At 39.2% G+C, this 23030-nt stretch overlaps 2 protein-coding genes across 2 annotated transcripts in view; one reads left to right on the top strand and one right to left on the bottom strand.

Moving 5' to 3' along the window:
• The window catches only part of LOC112488290 (uncharacterized), a 21462-nt gene extending 19870 nt beyond the window's left edge, over positions 1 to 1592 (bottom strand). Inside the window, exon 1 of the mRNA XM_025063789.1 lies at positions 8 to 1592. Within this exon, the coding sequence (XP_024919557.1) occupies positions 27 to 743 (717 nt within the window). The 5' untranslated portion in view covers positions 744 to 1592 and the 3' untranslated portion in view covers positions 8 to 26. The remainder of the gene's footprint in view (positions 1 to 7) is intronic.
• The window catches only part of pde9aa (phosphodiesterase 9aa), a 58193-nt gene extending 39685 nt beyond the window's left edge, over positions 1 to 18508 (top strand). Inside the window, exons 7-20 of the mRNA XM_025063700.1 lie at positions 4690 to 4774; positions 5223 to 5283; positions 7794 to 7868; positions 8190 to 8276; positions 8373 to 8477; positions 8972 to 9054; positions 10893 to 11049; positions 11658 to 11771; positions 13338 to 13442; positions 14050 to 14052; positions 14290 to 14295; positions 16023 to 16091; positions 16212 to 16269; positions 18314 to 18508. Of these exons, the coding sequence (XP_024919468.1) occupies positions 4690 to 4774; positions 5223 to 5283; positions 7794 to 7868; positions 8190 to 8276; positions 8373 to 8477; positions 8972 to 9054; positions 10893 to 11049; positions 11658 to 11771; positions 13338 to 13442; positions 14050 to 14052; positions 14290 to 14295; positions 16023 to 16091; positions 16212 to 16262 (1001 nt within the window). The 3' untranslated portion in view covers positions 16263 to 16269; positions 18314 to 18508. The remainder of the gene's footprint in view (positions 1 to 4689; positions 4775 to 5222; positions 5284 to 7793; positions 7869 to 8189; positions 8277 to 8372; positions 8478 to 8971; positions 9055 to 10892; positions 11050 to 11657; positions 11772 to 13337; positions 13443 to 14049; positions 14053 to 14289; positions 14296 to 16022; positions 16092 to 16211; positions 16270 to 18313) is intronic.
• The last annotated feature ends 4522 nt before the right edge of the window (positions 18509 to 23030 follow it).

Raw genomic sequence — 23030 nt, 5'->3', positions numbered from 1 at the left:
GGCCCTCCTGGACACTGCCGACTACCTCACAGTGTTTTAGTCTGCTGATCGTCCTGTCCACCTCTTCCTGGGCTTTCCACTTTCTCCCTGTTCGTACTTGGGGGGCAGCTGCTCTCACCAGTTGATCCGTGGAATCCCTCAGCTCCAGCACCATCCGGGCCTTCTCTTGTTTGTAGCCCAGACCTATGGATCGCAGTGGTAGCTGCAGTGCATTTCTGCCAAAGAGATCTCGGCAGTCCTAGCCACTTCCTGATGAACGAGTTTGCCAGCCTACCCATCTTGTCCACCACGGACAAGGAGACTTCGCTCATCTTCAGAGGCCACATCACCCTTGGGTACAGTATGAACTGGTAACTCCATACCTTGTACAGCCGGGGAGCTGGCTCTGGTTGATCCTGGCCAGGCCATCTGCCAGCTGCTTCCTCACTGTTTCCCCCATTTTCTTGTCCGAGAGTTCTGCAGGCACGCCCAAGGCTGCAGATGGGTTGGCTTGCCAGCAGTGGGATCTCTTCACCACCTACAACAAATGTGGTCTTATCGCTTTTAACTCCTTTCCTCAGGGAGAGGCTGCACGATTTGGCAGGTTTGATCATCATCATCCTTGCCCACCCCACAAGCTCGTCAATCCTCTTCAGCAGTCTCGTTGTACATGCTGCTGTCTGGAGGATGGTGGCGATGTCGCCCATATAGCCTCTCACTGGGGGTAGCCTCTGACCTGATTGCAGCTTTACTCCTCCGACCATCGTCCTTGCTCCTATTAGGACGATCTCGAAAGCTGCAACAAAAAGAGATGGGAGAGATCGAGCATCCCATGGCTATACCTACCTCCAGCTGCTGCCATCCTGCAGTGTAGTGTAGTTGTAGTAGAGAAAACATTTTTTGTATGGTATAGGACCCCAGGGTTCACCAAGTTCGAATCCTGGTTAGGGCGGTTGGTACCTTCCAGTGGACTCACCACCTGCAGGAAGGTTTAGGGGGGGTTGGTACGGTGCAATGTGATTTGGGTGGCGACTGCTGCCCCCGCGACCCGGGAACGGGTAAGCGGATGAAAATGGATGGATGGATGGTATGGTATAGGCTCCCACGAACAGGCCCAGAGATGTTGTAAATACTATTTGAAACACTTAATCTATATAACGACTATTTTTTTTAATTTAGTTTTTAATTTGTTTTCAACTGATTCTGGATCTGCAATACATTGCTGTTTTTATTTTATTTTTTGCAATATATGAATGCTAACTTTTGAAATAATCAGCAACTCTTAACTGGCCAAACTACTCATGACAATGGGATTTTTCTGTAATTGAACAGCCGTACCCAACATGGGGTCTAAAACAAAACAAGATTGTTTCATAATTTGACACTTGTATTTTACCATTAAACCACTTATAATACCATATGAAAACATATATATATATATTTATATATATATATAACAGCATAATTGTAATTCAGCCACAAATAAAAATAAAAATTAAACAGGAAGCAGCAGTTATCATGACAAATATATGTATATAAGATATTGAGATATTTAAGAAAAATACATTTGTTTTTGTTTTAGTGCACAGTCACGTTATACTGAAAGATTGTACACATTCACTCCACATTTGGCAACTATATTTAATAACTTCCAGTCACTCCAAGGACATTGAAGCCTTGTCCATTAGAGTCCAGAGCAAACAAAAACAAAAACACCCCAAGAGTTCACACCGTAGGAAATGTGCGTGCATTAATGATTCATGTTTGGCTGGGTGATGGTGTTTAAGTGTCAGGTTAAGTTTGTTGTTTTGAAAGACTTTGAAGTGCCTGCCCCACGGTTAACCATGCTGTTGCACAATGTAAAAACACATGGTGCTTTTGAAGAGAGAGACAAGTCCAAAGTGTAACTTTATTAACAAAAAATAAAAGACATAACAGAGAGACAGAGCCGCTGTCCTAGCCACAGCTCACGCTGCCCCTACAAATGTAGTTTTAAAGCGCCCTCGTACATTCACACACTCTCTCAGTTAACTGACAAGCCTGTCAGCAAACAACATGATGGATGACAAATGACAACCTAATGGACTTTGTAATGTATTAAAACAAGAGAACTTAGAGCTCTCTTGGATCACTAAAACTCAAAGATTTTAGAGGTTATTTGTTATCATTTGTGCCTTCAAGTTTTTACTAGTGTATACACATACTGTATGTACTTCAAAAGCCATTACGCATACATTCACATACAAACCTTTCCTCCTGGTACCATAAGCCATTGGTAGGTAGTGAAAATACCTTCACTATTACACCAAGTACCAGAACAAACACCCCAACAGTCTCCTCTATATACTTCTTAATGGTAAGGTGCAGATCTTTTTGTTTAGAGAGGGTTTTCGGACTGTTTTAATACTACAGTCGTGTGTTCAAAACAGCAGCAATGACAGGTTTTCAGTGCTGGCAGAGCCACACCTTTGTCTGTGTTATCTGCTGTGGTCCATTCAACTCTGAGGGAAGAGAGCCATCAGAAAGAATCAGGATCATTTAGGTCCCTGGATGTGCCCTGATGGTCAGTTCACCTGAACTAGTTTAGTTTACGGTAGGGATGTCCAATATTAACTTTTTGCCGATATGCCGATATTGTCCGAACACTTAATTTCCAATTCCGATATCACCCAATACCGATATAGCGATGCATTGGTGGAAGTGTTGCCTGCCTGCCATACTATTGAGCGCCTGGTAATATTTATTTGTTATCTGTACAAACCACTGTAAGAGTTACTGGCACCAGCATTCTGCACACAATCCCCTGATTATAAATATAGAATAAAAAAAAGCAGTTACAATGCTGCCATCTAGTGACTAGAGGCTTGTTTAGCGTTGATAATGTTCTGTGTTCATGTGTTATGAAGAAGTTAACACATTGGCATGGGGGTGAGGAGGTGTGGTGAGAGAGCATGTGTATGAGGATGAGAGTAGGTGCAGAGGGTGATAGGAGCTGGGTTGAGAGCCATAAAGGAGTTTAGAACAAGTTAGTGCAATTGTCTTTCAATACGTTCAAAAAGTTCTTCAGATCACTGAGGCATCTGACTGGTCTGTCACTGGTCTGATATTATCCCGGACATCCCTAGTTTACAGACATTTTTAACTTGTCCCTTGTCCTAGGCTTCTGCTCCTTCCTGCTTAACCCAATTGTGATTGTGTGTCTAGTAATGAAGCATATTCAAAGCACTATACTCACCCTCTCTGAACACCTTACACTTTGAATATAAACAGGACTACATTGCTGATTCAAAACCCCAGGATCCTAACACATTGTACAAGCATATCTAATGTATGCTTACAATACAACAAAGTTTCAGGTACCCAAGTTTGAAAAGTCGTCCCTAACCCCCCAGGTTAGGGGTGGTCAGGTCATTTGGTACTGGGCCTCAGTGGGACGTAATGAAACAATGTACTTCAGTTTACGAATTTACTTCATTCAAAAAGAATTCAGTTCACAGCGAAAGATTAGTTCACAGAGAGTGATTCGTTCATAGTGAAAGATTGGTTCACAGCAAAAGATTAGTTCACAGAGAGTGATTTGTTCACAGTGAAAGATAAGTTCGCAGAGTGTGATTAGTTCGCAGTGAGTGATTTGTGAGTTCAATACGAATCTTCGAGTCATATGAAAGATTCTTCATTTTGAATGAATCACTCGCGAACGACACATCACCAGTAGCATTTCTCTCTATAAAAGTAGTTTAGGGACAGCTTGTACGTCTTTATTTAGCTTGCGATTTTTTTTCTCTCTGTTCTAACTGAATTTCACCTTGAATTACATATGCACTAGGAGCATTTTATAACAGACCCTAATTTCTAAGCTTCAAACTCACAATACTGCTTCTGTATGAATGTCATTTTATTGATCGAAATGTTTGTCTGAGCTTGAGACAGGAAACAATGTACCCGCAGTGGCTGGACTGCTATATATTATGACATAAATTAATTAATATTACAATACATTGCTATTTAATATTTTCACTACTCTTTTTTTTGGCAGCCTGTGTTGTAGTTGTAGTTTAGGAGCTGCCAGACACGGCCTTCATAAAAGCATGCTTATTTCCTAGATACCTGGTTTCTACAGCAACAACATATGACCCATACAAATTACCATGCTCTCATCCCTTTTGTCACCATGGTCACAGATTCAGATGTGGGCTGAAGTGTTATAAAGGCAACCTTTTCTGTTTTAGAGAGTGACAACAGTGGGTGAAAGAGAACCGAAGGGACTCAGAGAGAATAGACACATAAATTAGGACACAAATAAATGAAGCAATGGCTTGTATTCTAAAAACTTTTTAGAATACAAATTAGTGTTGCAAATCCAAATATGACTCGATGATTAGGTTTAAGTGGCTGTAAAGCAGACAGTATCTTTTTGATTGGCTTGTGTTTTATTTCAAAGTGCCTCTCACAAAACCTAATGATACTTTACAATATAGTAATAATATATAGTTAAAAAAATCAGTTAATTTATTTCAAAGTGCCTCTCACAAAACCCTAATGATACTTTACAATATAATGATAATATATAGTTGAAAAATCAGTTAAAAAATAAAGGTAAACAATTTTACAGTAATAAAATAAAATAGGTGAAATTAATAAAGAATGGGCCAAAGATGAGAAATGTAAAAAATAAGGTTTTGAGATACTAAAGCTTTTTTTTGTCTACAGTGGAGGGCATGAAGGTGGTGGAGATTGAAAAATGTCGGAATGATATCAAGAAGCTCCGTGTAGAGATGGCTTCAAGAAATAACAGGTAACAATTATTTGTCTGGCTTCACATTTATTAGCAGAATAATCGTGTATGGTTACACCTGTTCCAGATAAGACGCACCCAGTAACAATGGAAAGATTTGCAATCTGGACTTATGGATGAAAATGTTTTCAGAGTGCTTTTTTTTTACTCTCGCAGGCAACGTTAGATTAATTGAACTTGCCAAATTGACCATAGTTATTAATCTGAATGGAAACTGTTGTTCTCGTTTGACCATGGGCAGTAGATGCTTAAATGTAATCCTAGAGTAACCTTTTTTCTTTTTTTTTACAAATACCACTTACATTAAATTTTTATGTAAATCCCCTTTTTCTTACACCTACACAAACAACAACATAATAGATTAATGTAAAATGTAAAATTTGTAACATTTAGGTTGAACAAAGGCATTGAAATCTGGGTGTGAAGCTGTTTGTTTTTGTTTTTACAGTACTTTCTTGGAGGACACCAAGAAGCTCACTCCTCGCAGAGATGTTCCTTCCTACCCCAAGGTAGGGATGTTGCATTATGCTACCAGTAGATCGCAAGTGAAGTCCTGGTAGATCATGAACAAATATATGAAATAGCCAAATACAAATATAATTCTATATTGTGTAGTATAGTGACCATATATTAAGAACTGAATCATATTGTGCTATACAGCTACATATATTCAATCACTAACTTAACATACAGTGTTTATATAAAATATGTTCGGTTTATGTGAGTAAACATATATAAATATATATATATATTTAATATATATTTAGTTTCAATGTAGGTAGCCTGGTCATTTGAAAAGTAGCTCTCAAGCCAAAGAGTGTGAGCAGGCATGTTAACCACTGTTAGCGTGCCTGCCTCGGAAGCAAATTGGGATCAATAAAGTTCAATTTAATTTTTAAAGAGAATATTGAACTGGAACAGATTTCAGATCAGCAGCAGGCACCGAATTGTTAGGCTTATATAAAGTCCAAAACACTCTTGTCTTAAGGTCAAAATCTGTAGAGACTACACTGGGAAAGTAAAATGATGTTTTACGTGAAAAGCTATAAAGATGAACAGGTAACTAAAAAAGAGGAAGAACAGGGAATGCATACAGAGAGGTAAGGAGTTAACAAGGCACAGGTGGGGAAGGTTAGTGATTGTACCAAGAGAAAAACATTTAGTAGAATTTTACAAGGTGCTGGGAAAAAAAAAAAGCCGGAGAGGTGGGGGTTTGCTGTGTCAGCGTTGAGTCTAAAGTCTCTGTGTGTGCGAGAGGAGTGAAGGTCAGCAGTCTCAAGACCGAATATGCATGCGTGTAACCTTGAGTGAGGCGAGTGGGGTAGAAGTAGTAAACATGCATCAAGGTCAACCAGAATAGACGGGATTAGAGGAGAGGCTAAGACAGTTTGGACATGTACTGAGGAGAGATAGTGGATATATCTGACAAAGGATGTTAGAGATGGTGCTGCAAGGTGAGAAGAAAAGAGGAATACCCCATGGAGGACTAGTTGATGTCACAGGAGAGGACAAGAAGATGATTGTTGTAAAAGTAGAGGAAGCAGGGGATAAGGGGAGTTGGAGGCACATCCACATGATCTACCGTTGTGCCCCCTGAAGGGAAAAAGATAATACTTGTGGACCCCAAAAAAAAAAAATTCCCCCAGGCCAAATCTTTGTCTTGTCTTTGAACTGAGATCAGGTTTTTTTTTTTCAAATGACCTTTCAGTTTTAGGAAAAGAAAAAAAAAATTTAGCTAAATCTTATTGGTATATATGTTTCCCAAATGACCTTTCAGTTTTAGGAAAAGACAAAAAAATATATTTAGCTAAATCTTATTGGTATATATATTTCTACTTCAATCAATTCAAAGTATTGATTTTAATGCAACCGAATTTTCCTTTTATGAAGTAAATAAAACTGATCAAAGAAAACAAAATGTAATAACGTAATGATAAAACTTGTCAAAGCTGCTCAAGTTGTCTGAAAAACAGCAAACAATGTCTTAGCATGTTTTAGATATTAGGTCAAGCCCCTTTTAAAATGTTCTTTTCTTTAAATAATGAACTTTTTGACTTGTATTATTTTACACACAACAGACAAATACATAAAAGTTGTCTGTTTTGTATGTGAGCTTCCTGTTTCTTTTCTTTTTTTAAGACACAAGCATTTAAAGTCTTCTAACAGCTACTGTGCAAATTTCTAACAGCTATTAATTAATTAATTAATATTAATATTAAATTCTAGCAATTTAGCTCAAAAATGTTTACTGTGTTTTCTGGACTATGAATCTGATTTTTTTTTTCACACTGACGGCCTCTAGAGGGCACTCTTAACTGGCTGGTGCGACTTATACTCCAGATCGACTTAAAGTCCAGAAAATACATGATTTGTTTTCCTAAAAAAATTGTCCTTTTGTACAACATTGCGGTTGGAAAAACTGTAATTTGATACCTATATTGCATCATAAAATGATCTGTACTTGTTTAGGGCGCACATCACTCAGCTTTTGTTTTCAGTTGTGCTTGGACACATTGGCAAGTAAAATAGAAAAAAACAGGAAGCTGACCCGCTGGGTTCATTTGTAGTAATGCTGATCATTTATGGTTTGGTGATTAAAATACGAAAAAATCTATTGATTTAAACTGACAAAACAATGTATTCATTTTTCTATTAGAGAAGTTGTTTTGACTTTATTCGATTTTTATAGATGCCAGACTAAAGTGTAATGTCAGAAGTCTATGTAGTGCTGTGTAGAAGTGTGCCCCCGAGCCAGGCAGAGGCGGATAGGGTTAACTGAAAGCTCTGTTGCCTGCAGTACATGCTGTCACAACAGACCATAGATGCCCTTAAAAAACCCGCCTTTGACATCTGGCTGTGGGAGGCCAATGAGGTAAGACTAACAACAAACCTATCTCACCCATGATACCCCTTGTGTTCTCCTTTCTCCCTTTCCTCGTATGTACCTGTGTTTCCTGTCACTGTCTTTTGGTTGATATGCTATGTTGGTCGGTGTGTGTGTGTTTGTGAATGCATGTAGTACCATCTGTCTAAGGAGACAGTAGAAGCTCTTAGATTTCCTACGTTTGATTCTTGGCAGTGGGAGCCCAATGAGGTGAGAGCGTCAAATTAATTCAGTACCCGATTCCTACATGAAGTCAGCCTTGTTTCATATCACTGAGCCCACCGGCATGCTCTTCTTGTACCTACAACCTGCAGTAACTAACCTAATGCACAGCTAATTATTTGCTGCCAACAACAACAACAAAAAAACAAACAAGCAGAATTTGGTCAAGAGAAAAGCGAATGAGGAGAAATTTGTGCAATTCCGATAGTGGGATACATTCAGATTTATTCGAAGGGCACAGATGTGGAAAAGGTGGACGTTTTGTGCAGTTGTAACATCAGTCAACTTTTATCAACCTAACCTTTTTAGATGCTGAGCTGTCTGGAGCATATGTACCATGATCTTGGCTTGGTCAAAGATTTCAATATCAACCCCATTACTCTCAAGAGATGGCTGGTGAGACATGTAACAGATACTGTTAAATCTTCAAACATTGCCATAACTATATTTACGTTTTTCCTAGAATCATTTTTTTTTTCTGTTTTTCTCAAGTTATGTATTCATGACAACTACAGAAATAATCCCTTCCACAACTTCCGACACTGTTTCTGTGTGACCCAGATGATGTACAGCATGATCTGCCTCTGTAGTCTGCAGGTAATCCTTTGTTAAATACATGCTTTATTATAAGTACTAAGGATAGTGTTTAAATATAACTTCTCTATAACTGACTCTGTCAGTTAGCCCCGGTAAGTGACAGGGCTTTGCAAGGTAATGTAGACTGTCTTGATTTTTTGTTTTGGTGACAAAGTAAGATTTAAGAGCCAATTGGTTCTCCTAAGTAATGTTTTTTTGCAGATACAGGTTTTACAGTTTCCCAGAACAAAAAATTCTTACATTTCAGCCTTTTAGTTTTTGTAAATCAAAATTGATTTTGGTGGCTATGGTTCAGGGCGTTCACTTTTTCACGTGTTTCACAGCCCAGGTTTTCATAGCCTTACTTATTTTTGCATTGAATACATTACATCAGTATATTTTTATGACTAATCACATCTTATGTTTGTACATACCTGTATATATGTATATACATATATATTGTACATATATTTATAATAACCATTGCTAAACTCTGTGTGCAACCATGTTTTCAGGAGAAGTTCACTCAGGTGGATATTTTGATTCTCATGACGGCTGCTGTGTGTCATGACCTTGATCATCCTGGATTCAACAACACGTAAGACTCATTTTTTAACCTTGATGTTGTGTTCATTTCACGTCAACCGAGTTGGAGTTCTGGGTCAAAAATGACATAAAAACTACATTTATCACTTTCGTTTTGTCTTTCACAACCTTAAATGAACATGTTATAAATGTCTATTTGTTACTCATTTCCTGTCTATCACATTGTTCTGATTTTATAGGTTTTGAATCTGGGTTCTATAAACAAATTATTTTTGACTACATGTGTATCGCAGACTACTAGGACTATGAAACTTTTATGTATTTTCCGGACTATAAGTTGGCTGGATATGTATTTTCCGGACTATAAGTTGGCTGGATTTCCTTTGGCTGGGTTTTGCGACTTATATTCATGTCCGGCTTCTATATATTAAAATATATAATTTAATTATATAATTTTCATGTTTGTTATTTTCACACTGACAGCTGAGAAAGGGCACTCTAGGTTTGTGTACCAGTATCTGCTACTACTCTACCACTGAAAATTGACTTGAAAAAAAATGCAACTGGACTTGTACCGGTATATGTTTTTTTCTTCATTATGCATTTTTTGTCTTGTGCGACTTATAGACAGTAGTCGCATAAAGTGGAAAGTGAAAGTGAATCACTTGTCATTGTGACACAGCACACCACTACACACAACAAAATGTGTCCTCTGCTTTTAACCCATCACCAAAGTGAACATTGGTAACAGTAGTAACACTCGTTGAGTTCCCAGTTCAGATTTGTTCAGATGTGATCTTTGGAAATGATTCCAAAACACTTGCATAAGTAAAGCCCAACTACATTTTAGAGCAACTAGAGCAGTAACATTTTAATGATCATCAGTGTACTACATGTGTTTCAGCATTATGGTTTTTTTTTTTACTCAAGCACAATATGAGCAGGTTATTGAATGTACCCTATATTTATATTTATTATTCTCACCAATCTCGGGCTGGTGTTAGGGATGGGTAAAATCATTGTTAAATGTAAGGTGCCAACATGGCTTCCTCCAACTTCCAGGAATAGCCTTCACTTGACAAACATCCACTGCTTCTATCAGTGATTCACCTCCATCCATGCCACAAATGTGGTCCCAGATAGTAGATATTAGAGAAGAAATATGTGGACAATAAAAACAAACCCTTACTGACCTTATTAAAGTTGTCAAGTCCCACTTTGCTTTTACTTTCCAGCTGTAATCCAGGATGCTATTGGGCATCCTGTCCTCCCTGGTGCTCAAAGCAGAGTTGAGGTACCTGTGCAAAGTGGCGGAGAAGCACTTTTTTTTTCCTTTTCCTTCAGACAGTCAGACGGAGTGAGAATATTGGTGAAGGCCAAATGGAAGAAAAAAGATTCTTGTCCAGGGTAGTGAGTAAAGGAAAAAAAGATCTTGATTCTACCAATTTGTTTCCATTGTGGTGTTTTTTTTGGAGCAGCTTTTGGTTAGAGATGAGAGCCTTCCTAAGTGAAGAAGTTCAGGTATCATTGGGTCTTGTTCAGGAGCAAGGGGTTCGGCAGAAATCCTGAATCTGTATTGGTCTGTCAGAATGGACCAGGTGCTACCTTTGCCTAAGGCCGTGGACCTGAACTCAGATGAATGTAGGAAGATGAATGTATGATTTCTAGCATTTCGGTTTCATGGTTTTGCCTCAAGTCTATGTGGTTTTTACTCAACAATTTTAGATTTTTTTCTTCTTGAAGATCCATTTGGTTTCTTTCCCAGGAACCCTATTGTAATAAGTGATCTTTCTTAACCACATCTTTTTCCTGTTAATAGTGCCTTGTTATTCTCTTTCCCATGTATTCATTGATGTTCCTTATCCACGCAAATCTTTCTCTCTCTTCTAGTTATCAAATTAATGCCAGGACAGAGCTGGCAGTACGCTATAATGACATTTCACCTTTGGAGAACCACCACTGTGCTGTGGCCTTCCAGATCTTCTCTCAGCCTGACTGTAACATCTTTTCTAACTTTGACCCAGAGGCCTTTAAACAAATACGACAAGTAGGTTTGTGTGTGTGTGAGAAATATGAGAAGAAGGTTTAGTAGTGTATAAATGTGACAAGCAGGTCTGATGTCTCTTAACCCTTTGATGCATGACCCATGATATACTGAGTTTTTTAAAAAAAAAAACCCATGATATACTGAGTTTAAAAAAAAAAGTTTTTTTAGACATAAAAATAAGAACTGATTTGGTTCTGTTTTTATACACCAAATTTTCTTTTTGAATGTTGACACAATTATTCTGCAGTTGCAAAGGCTGACCACTGTATGGCAGTGTTGGGTGATTCTCAGGCGTCCACTGTAGAGGCTTATATGCAACACTGCCATCAAAACCTATTCTTATCATAGAAAATGACATTCTAATAGCTGTCCACTGTAGTGACCGTCATGCATGAAAGGGTTAAACCAATTGTAGGCACTTTTTGTGGCTGTTTATGTACTCACTTGAGAAGCACTTAGTTGTTTTAAGGAAAAGTGTAATTTGTGACACTCACTGTCAGAACTGAGGATAAATACAACATTTTTTTTGTTGGAGGTGAGAATTAAACGTTTTGTTAAGATTATGGATATAATTCTGGTTAGAAATGTGTATAATTTTTTTTTTTCAGGGAACCATCACGCTGATCTTGGCCACAGACATGGCACGGCATGGTGAAATCTTAGACTCCTTCAAGCAGAAAGTGGACAACTTTGACTACACAGATGAAGAGCATGTGACCTGTGTAAGGAAACATATTTTATTTAAACAAAATACACAAATCGTAACATTTTTGAATGGAAACTTTATTGATGCATATTTTCCGGTGCCAAAACGTATTGCCACCTAGGACATACATATAAGGCAAAAAGCTAACCTATATAATTGTTTGGGGTACCATAGTCTAAGGCTACCATAGTCTAAGGCTTAGACTATGAAAAGTGAATGAAGGTAATTAGGGTAGTAACAACATTTTTACTGGAAAGCACATGTCACGTGCGCTAATTAGTGCCAGTATTTGATAGATACATTTATGCAGCAACAGCATGGTGAGGTGGACGTTTTTCAGTTGCAAGGGACAAGGGAGGAAAGTAGGACATATTTTCAAGTAAAGGAGCAGAAAGAGGTTAAGGTTGAACTTTATTGATCCTGCACTGGGGAAATAATTGTGTTGCAGCAGCATGGGGGGAAGGGAGGCAAAGAATGTACATAACAAATTTACAAATTGCAAATCCCAAATCTAGAAGAAAAAAACATCTGCAGAAAAATAACGTAATACAGAGTAGGATAAAGTACCATATTTTCTGGACTATAAGCACTTTAGTTTTTTTTTTTTTCATTCTAGGGCTGGGTTTGCGACTTATCCTCACTAAATTCATTAGTTTTATTTATCCACCACACCTTAAAGGCCATTCTGTGAAAACATTTTCAGACATTTAATTGGTTTGTGGTGCAAAAAAAAGGTTTGGGACTGCTGCTCTAAAAGATCTCAGTCTCCTCATCAGTTGGAGATGACTTTTGGCCCTTCCTGTACAGGACCCCTGTGTGTGTTGCTCAGTCTAGTTTGTTACTGAGGTGAACACCTAGGTTCACCTCGTCTCACAACTTGAGACAAATGTAAAAAAAAAAAAATGTAAATACTGTATATACATATAATATGTATAATTATCAGCAGCCTCCCATCCTGATATTTTTTTACATTTTTTAAATGAACAACAATGACTTATTTGATTGTGTGTTTAAAATGTACCATGTGTATATATATATATATATATATATGTCTGGTATTAACCTTTTTTTTGCCTGCGTCCAATATGCCGATATTGTACTAAAACTAGTAATGTCCGATAATATCGACCTGACAATTTTGGCCAATATTGACATAATTATGTAATATCTGCAAGAATCCTTATCAGTTTTACCTCCGATATCAAAAATCTGATAACAATGCCTGGTGTGCGCTCTAAAAATAGTGCAATGCCGCCGCTGGTTTGTACAGATAAATAATAATTCATGAATGATCTGCATTCATAAAATTGTACTTTGTACAGTTTGGTGAAAATTTGGTGAAATTGTAGACACAGATAGAAAATCAATGATCTGCATTCATAAAATTGTACTTCGTGCAGTTTGGCGAATTAAGTCAACGGTGAAAATGTAGACACAGAATGAAAATAATTTTCATTTACACTTTTTATTTATATATCTTCTAAGGCTGTTAATTGTTTTTTGACAAAATCTGAACTATGTTACCCGGTGCACAAGATGTTGCACATTTGCCCACTCATTTTGGACTTTGTTATTTACGCAGCTGAAGATGGTCCTCATCAAATGCTGTGACATCTCCAATGAGGTGCGACCCATGGAAGTAGCTGAGCCCTGGGTTGACTGTCTGCTGGAAGAGTACTTTATGCAGGTATGAAGAGTGGAAATACAGAATAACGTACAGACATCAGATTAAGTGTTTTTACATTTACTGTCATTAATTTTTTTTCATGCCTTCCGGAACTACTACTGTCATTTATGTCTTTTTATGTCGAAAAATCTGATTAAAGGAACTACAGTGGAGCTTCCAGATACAAGTTTAATTCGTTCCACAACAGCACTCATATATTGATCCACTTGTATCTTGATTGCATTTTCCTCATTAAAAATAACTGAAAATCCAATTAATTCCTTCCAGGCACCAAGAAATATACTATTAATGAATTAAATTACTCCCCCCCCATCAGAACATCAAAAACACAAGTATAAACATATATATATGAAAGTGAATTATTTGTCATTGTGACACAGCACACCACTGCACACATCGAAATGTGACCTCTGCTTTTGACCCATCACCAAAGCGGACAGCCTGCTGCCACCGTGGGCAAGGCTCCTGTATCTTGTGCCCACGTAGCGGAGCGTAAAAAGTATTTTAAAAAATAACAGCAATGACAGGTAGGAAGGTGCTAGGTATGTCCTCTGGGCAGAGAAAGGAGGACAAAGAGACCTGGTGGTGGAATGATGAGATCCAGGAGAGTGTGCAGAGAAAGAGATTAGCGAAGAAGAGATGGGACAGTGACAGAACAGAAGAGAACAGACTGGAGTACAAAGAGAGGACAAGGGAGGTGAAGAGGGAAGTGGCCAAGGCCAAACAAAAGGCATATGAGGAGTTGTATGAGAGTTTGGAAACAAAGGAAGGAGAAAAGGAGTTGTATAGATTGGCGAGACAGAGAAATCAAGCTGGGAAGGATGTGCAGCAGGTGAGGTTGATTAAGGACAGAGAGGGGAATGTGATCACAAGTGAGGAAAGTGTGCTGAGAAGATGGAAGGAATACTTTGAGGAGTTGTTAAATGAGGAAAATGAAAGGGAAAGTAGAAACGAGGAGCCAGAGACTAGTAGGAAGAAGGTAGATCAGGTTAGAAAGGATGAAGTTAGAAAAGCCCTGAAGAGGATGAAGAGTGGAAAGTCAGTTGGTCCTGATGACATACCAGTGGAAGTATGGAAGTGTTTAGGAGAAGTGGCAGTAAATTTCCTGACTGGTTTGTTTAACAGAATTTTAGAGACTGGCAAGATGCCTGATGAGTGGAGAAAAAGTGTTCTGGTGCCAATTCATAAGAAGGGTGATGCACAGAGTTGTAACAACTACAGAGGGATAAAGTTGATGAGCCATACAATGAAGATTTGGGAACGAGTAGTTGAAGCTAGGTTGAGGCAGGAAGTGGAGATTTGTGAACAACAGTATGGTTTCATGCCTAGGAAGAGTACCACAGATGCAATATTTGCCTTGAGGATGTTGATGGAGAAGTACAGGGAAGGTCAGAAGGAGCTGCATTGTGTATTTGTAGATCTAGAAAAGGCATATGACAAAGTGCCAAGGGAGGAATTGTGGTTTTGTATGAGGAAGTCAGGAGTGGCAGAGAAGTATGTTAGTTTGGTGCAGGACATGTATGAGAATAGTACAACAGTAGTGAGGTGCGCTGTTGGGAGGACAGAAGACTTCAAAGTGGAGGTGGGACTACATCAAGGATCGGCCCTGAGCCCCTTCTTGTTTGCTGTGGTGATGGACAGATTGACAGATGAGGTCAGACAGGAGTCCCCATGGACTATGATGTTTGCAGATGACATTGTGATCTGTAGTGAGAGTAGGCAGCAGCTAGAAGAGAACCTAGAGAGGTGGAGGTTTGCACTAGAAAGAAGAGGAATGAAGGTCAGTCGCAGCAAGACAGAGTACATGTGTGTAAACGAAAGGCAGAACAGTGAAATAGTGAGGCTACAAGGAGCAGAGGTGGTGAAGGTGCAGGAGTTTAGGTACTTAGGATCAACTGTTCAGAGCAGCGGAGACTGTGGAAGAGAGGTGAAGAATAGAGTACAGGCAGGATGGAACAGCTGGAGAAAAGTGTCAGGAGTGATCGGTGGCAGAAGAGTGTCAGCTAAGGTGAAGGGAAAGGTTTACAGGACAGTGGTGAGACCAGCCATGATGTATGGTTTAGAGACAGTAGCAATAGGCAGAAGACAGGAGGAGGAGCTGGAGGTGGCAGAGTTAAAGATGCTAAGATTCTCTTTAGGAGTGACAAGAATGGACAGGGTCAGGAATGAGGTCATTAGAGGGACAACACAGACAGGAAGGTTTGGAGAAAAAGCTAGAGAAGCCAGATTGAGATGGTTTGGACATGTGCAGAGGAGGGACAGTGGATACATTGGTAGAAGAATGTTAGAGATGGAGCTACCAGGTAGGAGAAAGAGAGGAAGGCCAAAGAGGAGATATATGGATGCAGTGAGGGAGGACATGCAGGTAGTTGGAGTCAGAGTAGAAGATACAGAGAACAGGGAGAGATGGAAATCAATGATTTGCTGTGGCAACCCCTGAAAAAGGGACAAAGCCGAAAGAAAAAGAAGAACTAGTGTGTTCAGCTGTTTTTGTGTTCGACTGAATCTTTTCATTTCCACCTTTAGTTTTAAAGCAACACTAATCAGTGCAAATAACTCATGAACAAATACTACTTTGAGGCCCCGCCACTCAGAGAATCAAGAGACCGATATGAAGAACTGAAACAGATTGATGATGCCATGAATGAGGTGGGATTAGTTTTTTGCAGGCAAAAAAAAAAAAGTTTTATTCTATTTAAGAACCCCTACACAGATAGAATTTGTAATACTTTGTGCAGCTTAGGGCTAAAATTACAGTTTCTCCCTCAGGTGCAGAAAAAGAAAAGTGAGAACCTGACCATAGGAGGAAAGAAGAAGTGAAGACAGGGTAGGTGCTGTGGCAACTAGAGAGACTCTCAGGTTTTAGTAAACATAGTTTTGTTTTTGAGTTACATCCATTCCAGTCCTTCACCTTATTTTATATATTTATTTTTCCCATGCGGGGATGAGATGGGCTTGAGAGGCTTCCAATGGAATATGACACGGTATGCCGCTGCTGTAATGTTTGAAAGATAAACCAGCCTCCAGTCACTAGGTGGCAGCAACCTATACAGTGGTTTGTACAGATAAGAAAATACACAGTATCAAGTTCTCAATAATAATAATAATACATTTTATTTAAAAGCGCCTTTCAAGTCACCCAAGGACACTGTACATAAAACAAAACGGACGCCCGGAGAGCAGCGGCAACATGCATGCCAGCGTCCACTCTCAGTGGCCAAGATGAAAAACAACTGAAAAAACGATAGGGAAGGAGGAGGAGGGAAAAAAGTCAACTCCAAACTGGGCCCCGTGGGGGGGGAGCGCAGTGTGGGATTTAGAAAAAAACCTCTCAGCACAAAGCACAATCAAAGACATTATAACAGGACGAGAACATCTGCACATCACTACAGTGGACAGCTATTAAAATGTCATTTTCTATGATAAGAATAGGTTTTGATGGCAGTGTTGCATATAAGCCTCTACAGTGGACGCCTGAGAATCACCCAACACTGCCATACAGTGGTCAGCCTTTGCAGCTGCAGAATAATTGTGTCAACATTCAAAAAGAAAATGTGGTGTATAAAAACAGAACCAAATCAGTTCTTATTTTTATGTCTAAAAACACATAAAAACACGTATTAACATTTTTTTAACTCAGTATATCATGGGTCATGCATCAAAGGGTTAGGGATGATACATCATGAATCGCCCAAAAAAAAAAAAAGACTACACACTCCAGCACAGTAGGTGGCGTAATGCTTGTGAGTGACCCACTATTAAACAAAGACGTCACATTGCTACATGACCTGTGTGACATTCAAGTGTTCAAACACAGTGTAGGGACATATGGCAACAGTAAGCAGTAAAATTGCTCAAAGTACCTCAGTGGTAACTTGGCACTGGTGCAAGTGATGAATGAATGTCTGAAATAAGACCAGACTTTTTAAACTTTTAATAAGAGGAAATAAATGGTGATGTGCAGTGTTATTGTATTCTGTTATTTAAGATAACACATACTTCAGTTTATGAGGTACAAAAGACCATTTTGGTTGTTGATAGTATTTTGCATAGTTCTTACCAGTAAATGATCATCATATTTGGTCATAATTTGTTTGGAGCTCTTTTTGTCCCCCCCCTTTTTATATCAATATTTTATCATTTGTCTTTTAAATAAAAAATGTGTATTTCAAATCATAGCTTCTTTAAGAATCCGAGGCTGAGGTTTTTATTTATTTATTTATTTTAAACTCTGGAGTGTACTGAGGTAGCTGCCTCATTTACTATACAGTCAACACAACAATAGAAAACCTTGAGAACACAATCATATAAAATATGTCAAAACAATGTTTCAAACTCTGAAAACATGTTATTTGTAAAACAAAAATAATAAAAAAATAGAGCTATTTGGGACCCGAAAGAGTCAGATTTCTTCAGTGAACCGAGCCAAAAGAACCGGTTCTCTAAAAAAGAGCCGAAATTCCCATCAATAGTGACTGAGTGAGAGCACGGAGTAGAGCCCCTGTGCTTACGCATGACGCACACACCCAGGCGGAAGAAGAAGTAGTCCCACCAACCGAGCGTCACTTAGACAACATCTCAATAAGTTGGATTTTTTTCACCATGTTTCTGTTTAGGACACACCTCATCTCAGAATGCGTAAGTATCAAAAGTATCGATATTTTAATTTCAGAATCGATTTCAGAGCATAAAGATCCAGAATCGGAAGTATCGATATTTCAGGATCGATCCGCACATCACTAGTCCCCACACTCGCAGGGGTCACATTTTGTTGTGTGTGCAGTGGTGCGCTGTGTCAAAATGTGTACACACAATGTACAAGGTAAACATGACATATAAAGATTCTAATCTACAGTACACATATGTTTCAGGACCAGTGCTACAGCATACAGTTGAAGTGGCGTACTCTGAACTGGACTGGTCAGACACATTCGTTCATCATGGGCAATCACTGGGTCCTGCCTGACTTCAGCTTTCTGCAGAGCACTGGACTGCTGGGATGTGTAATCTAGAAAATGTCTGGTAGATTTTAGTGTGTCACTAAGAAATGTTTGGGGCAGAACTCAGAGAGCGGCCCTGAAACAGTGCAGCAGGCTAGGGATGGACACAATAATGGTAAACCTTTTCAGGAAATGTGATTTTATCTGAGTGGTTGTTTTTTTTTTTATTTGTTTGTTTGTTTTGTTTTGTGTTTTGCAAACTGTACAGATTTCTAATGGCATTTGTTCTTTCCTATGAAAAATAAATGGATGACAGAAAATATAAACCTACCTCTTTTAATGTTTTTAACATGTCACAAAAAGATGTAGGTGCAATGGGTCGAGTGCTGCTTAGGAGCACTCGGTGTTGTTAACCAGTCTCAAATTAATAACACGATCGGTCTCATTGAAGTTATCTTTAATTATTACGTTATCCTACTAATATCGCAATAATGTATTTACTTGGAGTATTACACGTATACTACAATCAATAGTGTTTAATAACAATCCTGTAATCTGAAGGATTTTGGGAGTTCTTGGCAAATTGGGTGGCTTCAACGAATAAAGTAACAACACAGACAAACACAGGTCGGGGAATGTCAGAGCACCTACAGGTGCTCCGTCACACGCTTCTATCTGTAACAGCAGCGTACACGATAAACAGCCCGGTAACAGTCGCTGTTCTTTTTGCGCTTGATCATGACATTTGTGGTAGAAAGTACGATAGATGGCAAGCACAAAGGCGACTGCTGTTCATTACACGCCGTGCTGTTGTTGCAAGCATGAAGTGCACGAAGCTGGTGTAGCTTAGCCTAGCCCCGACAAGGGACGGCGCGCGGGAGCTTGCTGATTGGCTCTTCGGAGGTCAACTTTCTCCGCGGGCCACACTAATATTATTACTTTCATATTAAGGTGCAGGCCACAAAATATTGTACTGCGGGCCGCAAGACTGAAACCCCTGCCCTAGATATTTTAGACCCCCTACCTTCCACTGTGTACCACCAGGTAAGTTGAGCCGCACTCCCAGACACTCCCTGACAGCCACACTTTCTTTCCCAGTTTACTTTGGCAGATGATATAAAACCAAACAAGTTGACATTTTCTACTAAAACATCAATGTCGCTCATGTCTGTTAACCAGGACAATGAAATCGTCGGCTTGGGCTGACAGTTTCAAAGGAAACTCACGGTGTGGAAAATATACACCAGTCATATTACAATCTTTTCTTCGTTTGCGGAATAGTGGTTTGATTGACAGAGAATAGAGCATGCCAGACAGAACACAACCCTGTCTTACCTCCCTCTGGATGATAAAAGCACTGGGTTATGAACCCAGGGTTGAACCCAAAACAACTAAGGTGTCTCATAGACATAGGCAGAGTTTGACTTTTGCGTTGGGGGGGGGGCAACAAACACCCAATGGTGCCAGGTGTAATGTGGAGTTAGCTGGGCTTGCTATTCCAGAGCTGGTCCGGGTCACATAAATCCTCAGGCTGCTCTTGTTAAACTGCTGTAGTTGAAGAAGTACATTTTTAAAAATCGCCGGATATCCATTTTTGGTAGGAGCTATTCACTGATAAGCTATCCTATTAATGAACGAATGATTGAATGCTAAAATGAGAGGGAAACCATCAAAGTCGCAATGTCACATGACTACTCAAAAACGAATTCATTACAAAATAAAATATAAAAGGATTCATATTTATTTCATACAATTCTTTTGATTTATTGAAATATTTAAAATATAAACACTTTTTTTAAAAAATAAATATTTGTATTGGCCATATTATAGACTCAATGTCGTGACATATTTCAGCCAACACACTACTCTGTTATTATTTCCTGGACTTCACAGGAAGTCCAGGAACTTGATGACGCGTCGTACTTGATGACGGAGCTCCTGTCCCCCGCGGCAAGAATAGAAGAAAGGAAAAACTACAGCATCCAGTAGTTTTTCCTTTCTTCTATTCTTTGTGTGCGTTTGTGCACTTAATTTGAAACCTACGGAAACAGAATCAGCGCGATTAAAGCTAGTTTGATCCGGGAGTCAGCCATCTTAGTAGTGGGCTGCAGAAAGGATTTAGTGACAAGTTTTGCTCGTAGTTATATCAAGTCACGTTACATGGGCCAACCAGCACTGTCACTGAATATTGTATTTTCTGTTCCATGTGGAGAAACGAGAAAAGCTCCAGTAATCCTGGCACCAAGAGCTAATAACTGAGTGGATAAGAGGCGTAGAAGATGCTCGCTGTCTCTTAAGAAAAATGTGCACTACGAAGAGAGACTGAAGTGGTTAGAGCGAAAGAGCTGCTGCCAGGTTAGTCTCTGCTAATTGAAACGCACAAACACAACCGCTAACTTAGACATTAAACTGCACCTTGCTAGCAAAGCAAATGGCTGGTAGCCGCTTTTGTTGACGTTATTCCAACTCATTGTCCACGTCACCCTTTCTTTTTTTATGTACTGCAGAATTAAGAACAACATTAATAAACTGAGGAGGCGCCGTTTTCTCAATTTAAAACATGGTAATATTGACAACAACAAAACATTTTGGATTTCTCATTCAAAATGTGTTGTTGTGTCAAACCCACAGTTTAATTGTATACAGTTTTTGGTTATTTTTTTTATTTTTTTTACTATGTGCATATGTTTTGATATCTTAGACTTTATAATGACTTCTTTTTATTTCTTTTTATATTTTATTTCAACAATATACTGTACCAAGACCTTGTATGTGTAAATGCACTAACCAATAAATACTGATTCTGAGCATATTCTGTTATTGTGACTCCATCATAGATTGTATTTTAAAGTTGTTTACCCGTGGTCATGACAGGTGCACTTTGGACAGAGACAGTCTCCAAATGTTGAATATATTATATATTATATATTATATATATATAATATATATAGAATATTAGTATAGAATAGATTTGATTTGATTTATACTAAGGACGTCCGACAATATCAGCCGACCGATGTTATGTTGTATGTAATATCTGTAAGAATCGTTAGCGGTTTTCCCTCTGATGGGTTACCTGGGTTTCGCGAAATGATGTGTGCTCTGAAAATAGTTTAATGCCCCAGTGACGGACCAGTCAGGTGCCTCAGTGCTGTGAAAAACTTTTATTGAAACACAATTGCAGTACCTCGTTCTAAACTTCTTTATTGCTTCTTCAGCTTCTCCAAAAATGCCTTTTCCTCCTTTCACACTCTTGGCACTCCCTCTTCCTCATACACACACATGCTCTCACCACTCCTTCTTACCCCCCTCCCATACCTGAAACTATTAACTCTAGAACAGGGCGGCCATTTTGACTGTTTAAAAGTTATATAATCAATAATTTTGTGAAATAAAAAAAAAAATGCTACCCTGACCGTACCTGACTTTTCCTAAATGTGTCTGTATTTTAAGTCATAATGTTTTTTATGTATTAGACAAAAGGCAAAGAAGATTCTAGCCCAAAATGGTCATAATGACCGCACATGATTTTGCAAGGTGAATATTGTATATTTTTCACCATTTTCATCCGCTTATCCGTTACCGGGTCGCGGGGACAGCAGTCGCCACCCAAATCACATTGCACCGTACCAACCCCCCAAACCATCCTGCAGGTGGTGAGTCCACTGGAAGGTATTAACCTAACCCTAACTGGGATTCATACTTGCCCAGGAGGTGAACCCTGGGGTTCCACACCAATGACAGAGACATTGCCTCTGGGCCAAAGCGCCACACGACTGATTCACGACTTAATTATGTAATTTGGTTGCTACAGCAACAGCTATCTCCTTCACTTTTCTTTAGCGATCTTGAGTGTCAGAAGGCTACTCGAGCATAATTTCACACCTGAGAAATCACTGGCCTGAAAACGGCGCCGGACTCAGTGATGTACTATAACATATTAATAACATATAACACATATAATAATAACACCACGTACGGCGTGGACATCCTGGATCAGATGGTGAGGGTGTACTCTGTACAGCTGGCAGAGGAGCTTAATTTATGCAGGGAAAAAGTGCAGTCTGCAGCAGCGCCAACAGCCACAGCTGACTCTGAAACGCAGGCAGTGTCAAATTAGGAAACGCTACAGCCAAAAACAAAATGTTAGACATGTAGTACCACAAACCGATTTGTTATAACTGTACAAAAAACAAAACAAATCACGTCTTGACTGAGAATTAAGAGGATGAACGGAGGGGCACATCAATGTAAATAGTTTAACTATATCAGCACAATTTTGAGGTTTTTTTGTTATTGTTGTTCTCAGTGTCTTCCATTGGACTCACCACTCGCATGAAGGTTCACGAGGGGCTGGTACGGTGCAGTGTGATTTGGGTGGCAGTTGTGGAAACTACTGCCCCCGCGACCCGGTAACGCATTAGTGGATGAAAATGGATGGATGGATGATAAGCAATAATAATAATCAGTGGATTGTACGCATATAAATAAATAAATATCAGGCGCGCAATAGTATTTCAATTTGGAGGGTGAAAAAGCTTCTGTCCCCGGGGGAGTCGGCGGGAGTTGCTTGATCCCATCACCTATGTAAGTCGGCGGCTCTTAACGTCCTTAAACACCACCACTGCCCCGCCATATCGGCATTGGT

The sequence above is a fragment of the Cynoglossus semilaevis genome, chromosome 16 (assembly GCF_000523025.1).
Source record: "Cynoglossus semilaevis isolate Cse_v1.0 chromosome 16, Cse_v1.0, whole genome shotgun sequence".
NCBI lineage: Eukaryota > Metazoa > Chordata > Actinopteri > Pleuronectiformes > Cynoglossidae > Cynoglossus > Cynoglossus semilaevis.
This window is presented reverse-complemented; position numbering and strand designations above follow the sequence as displayed.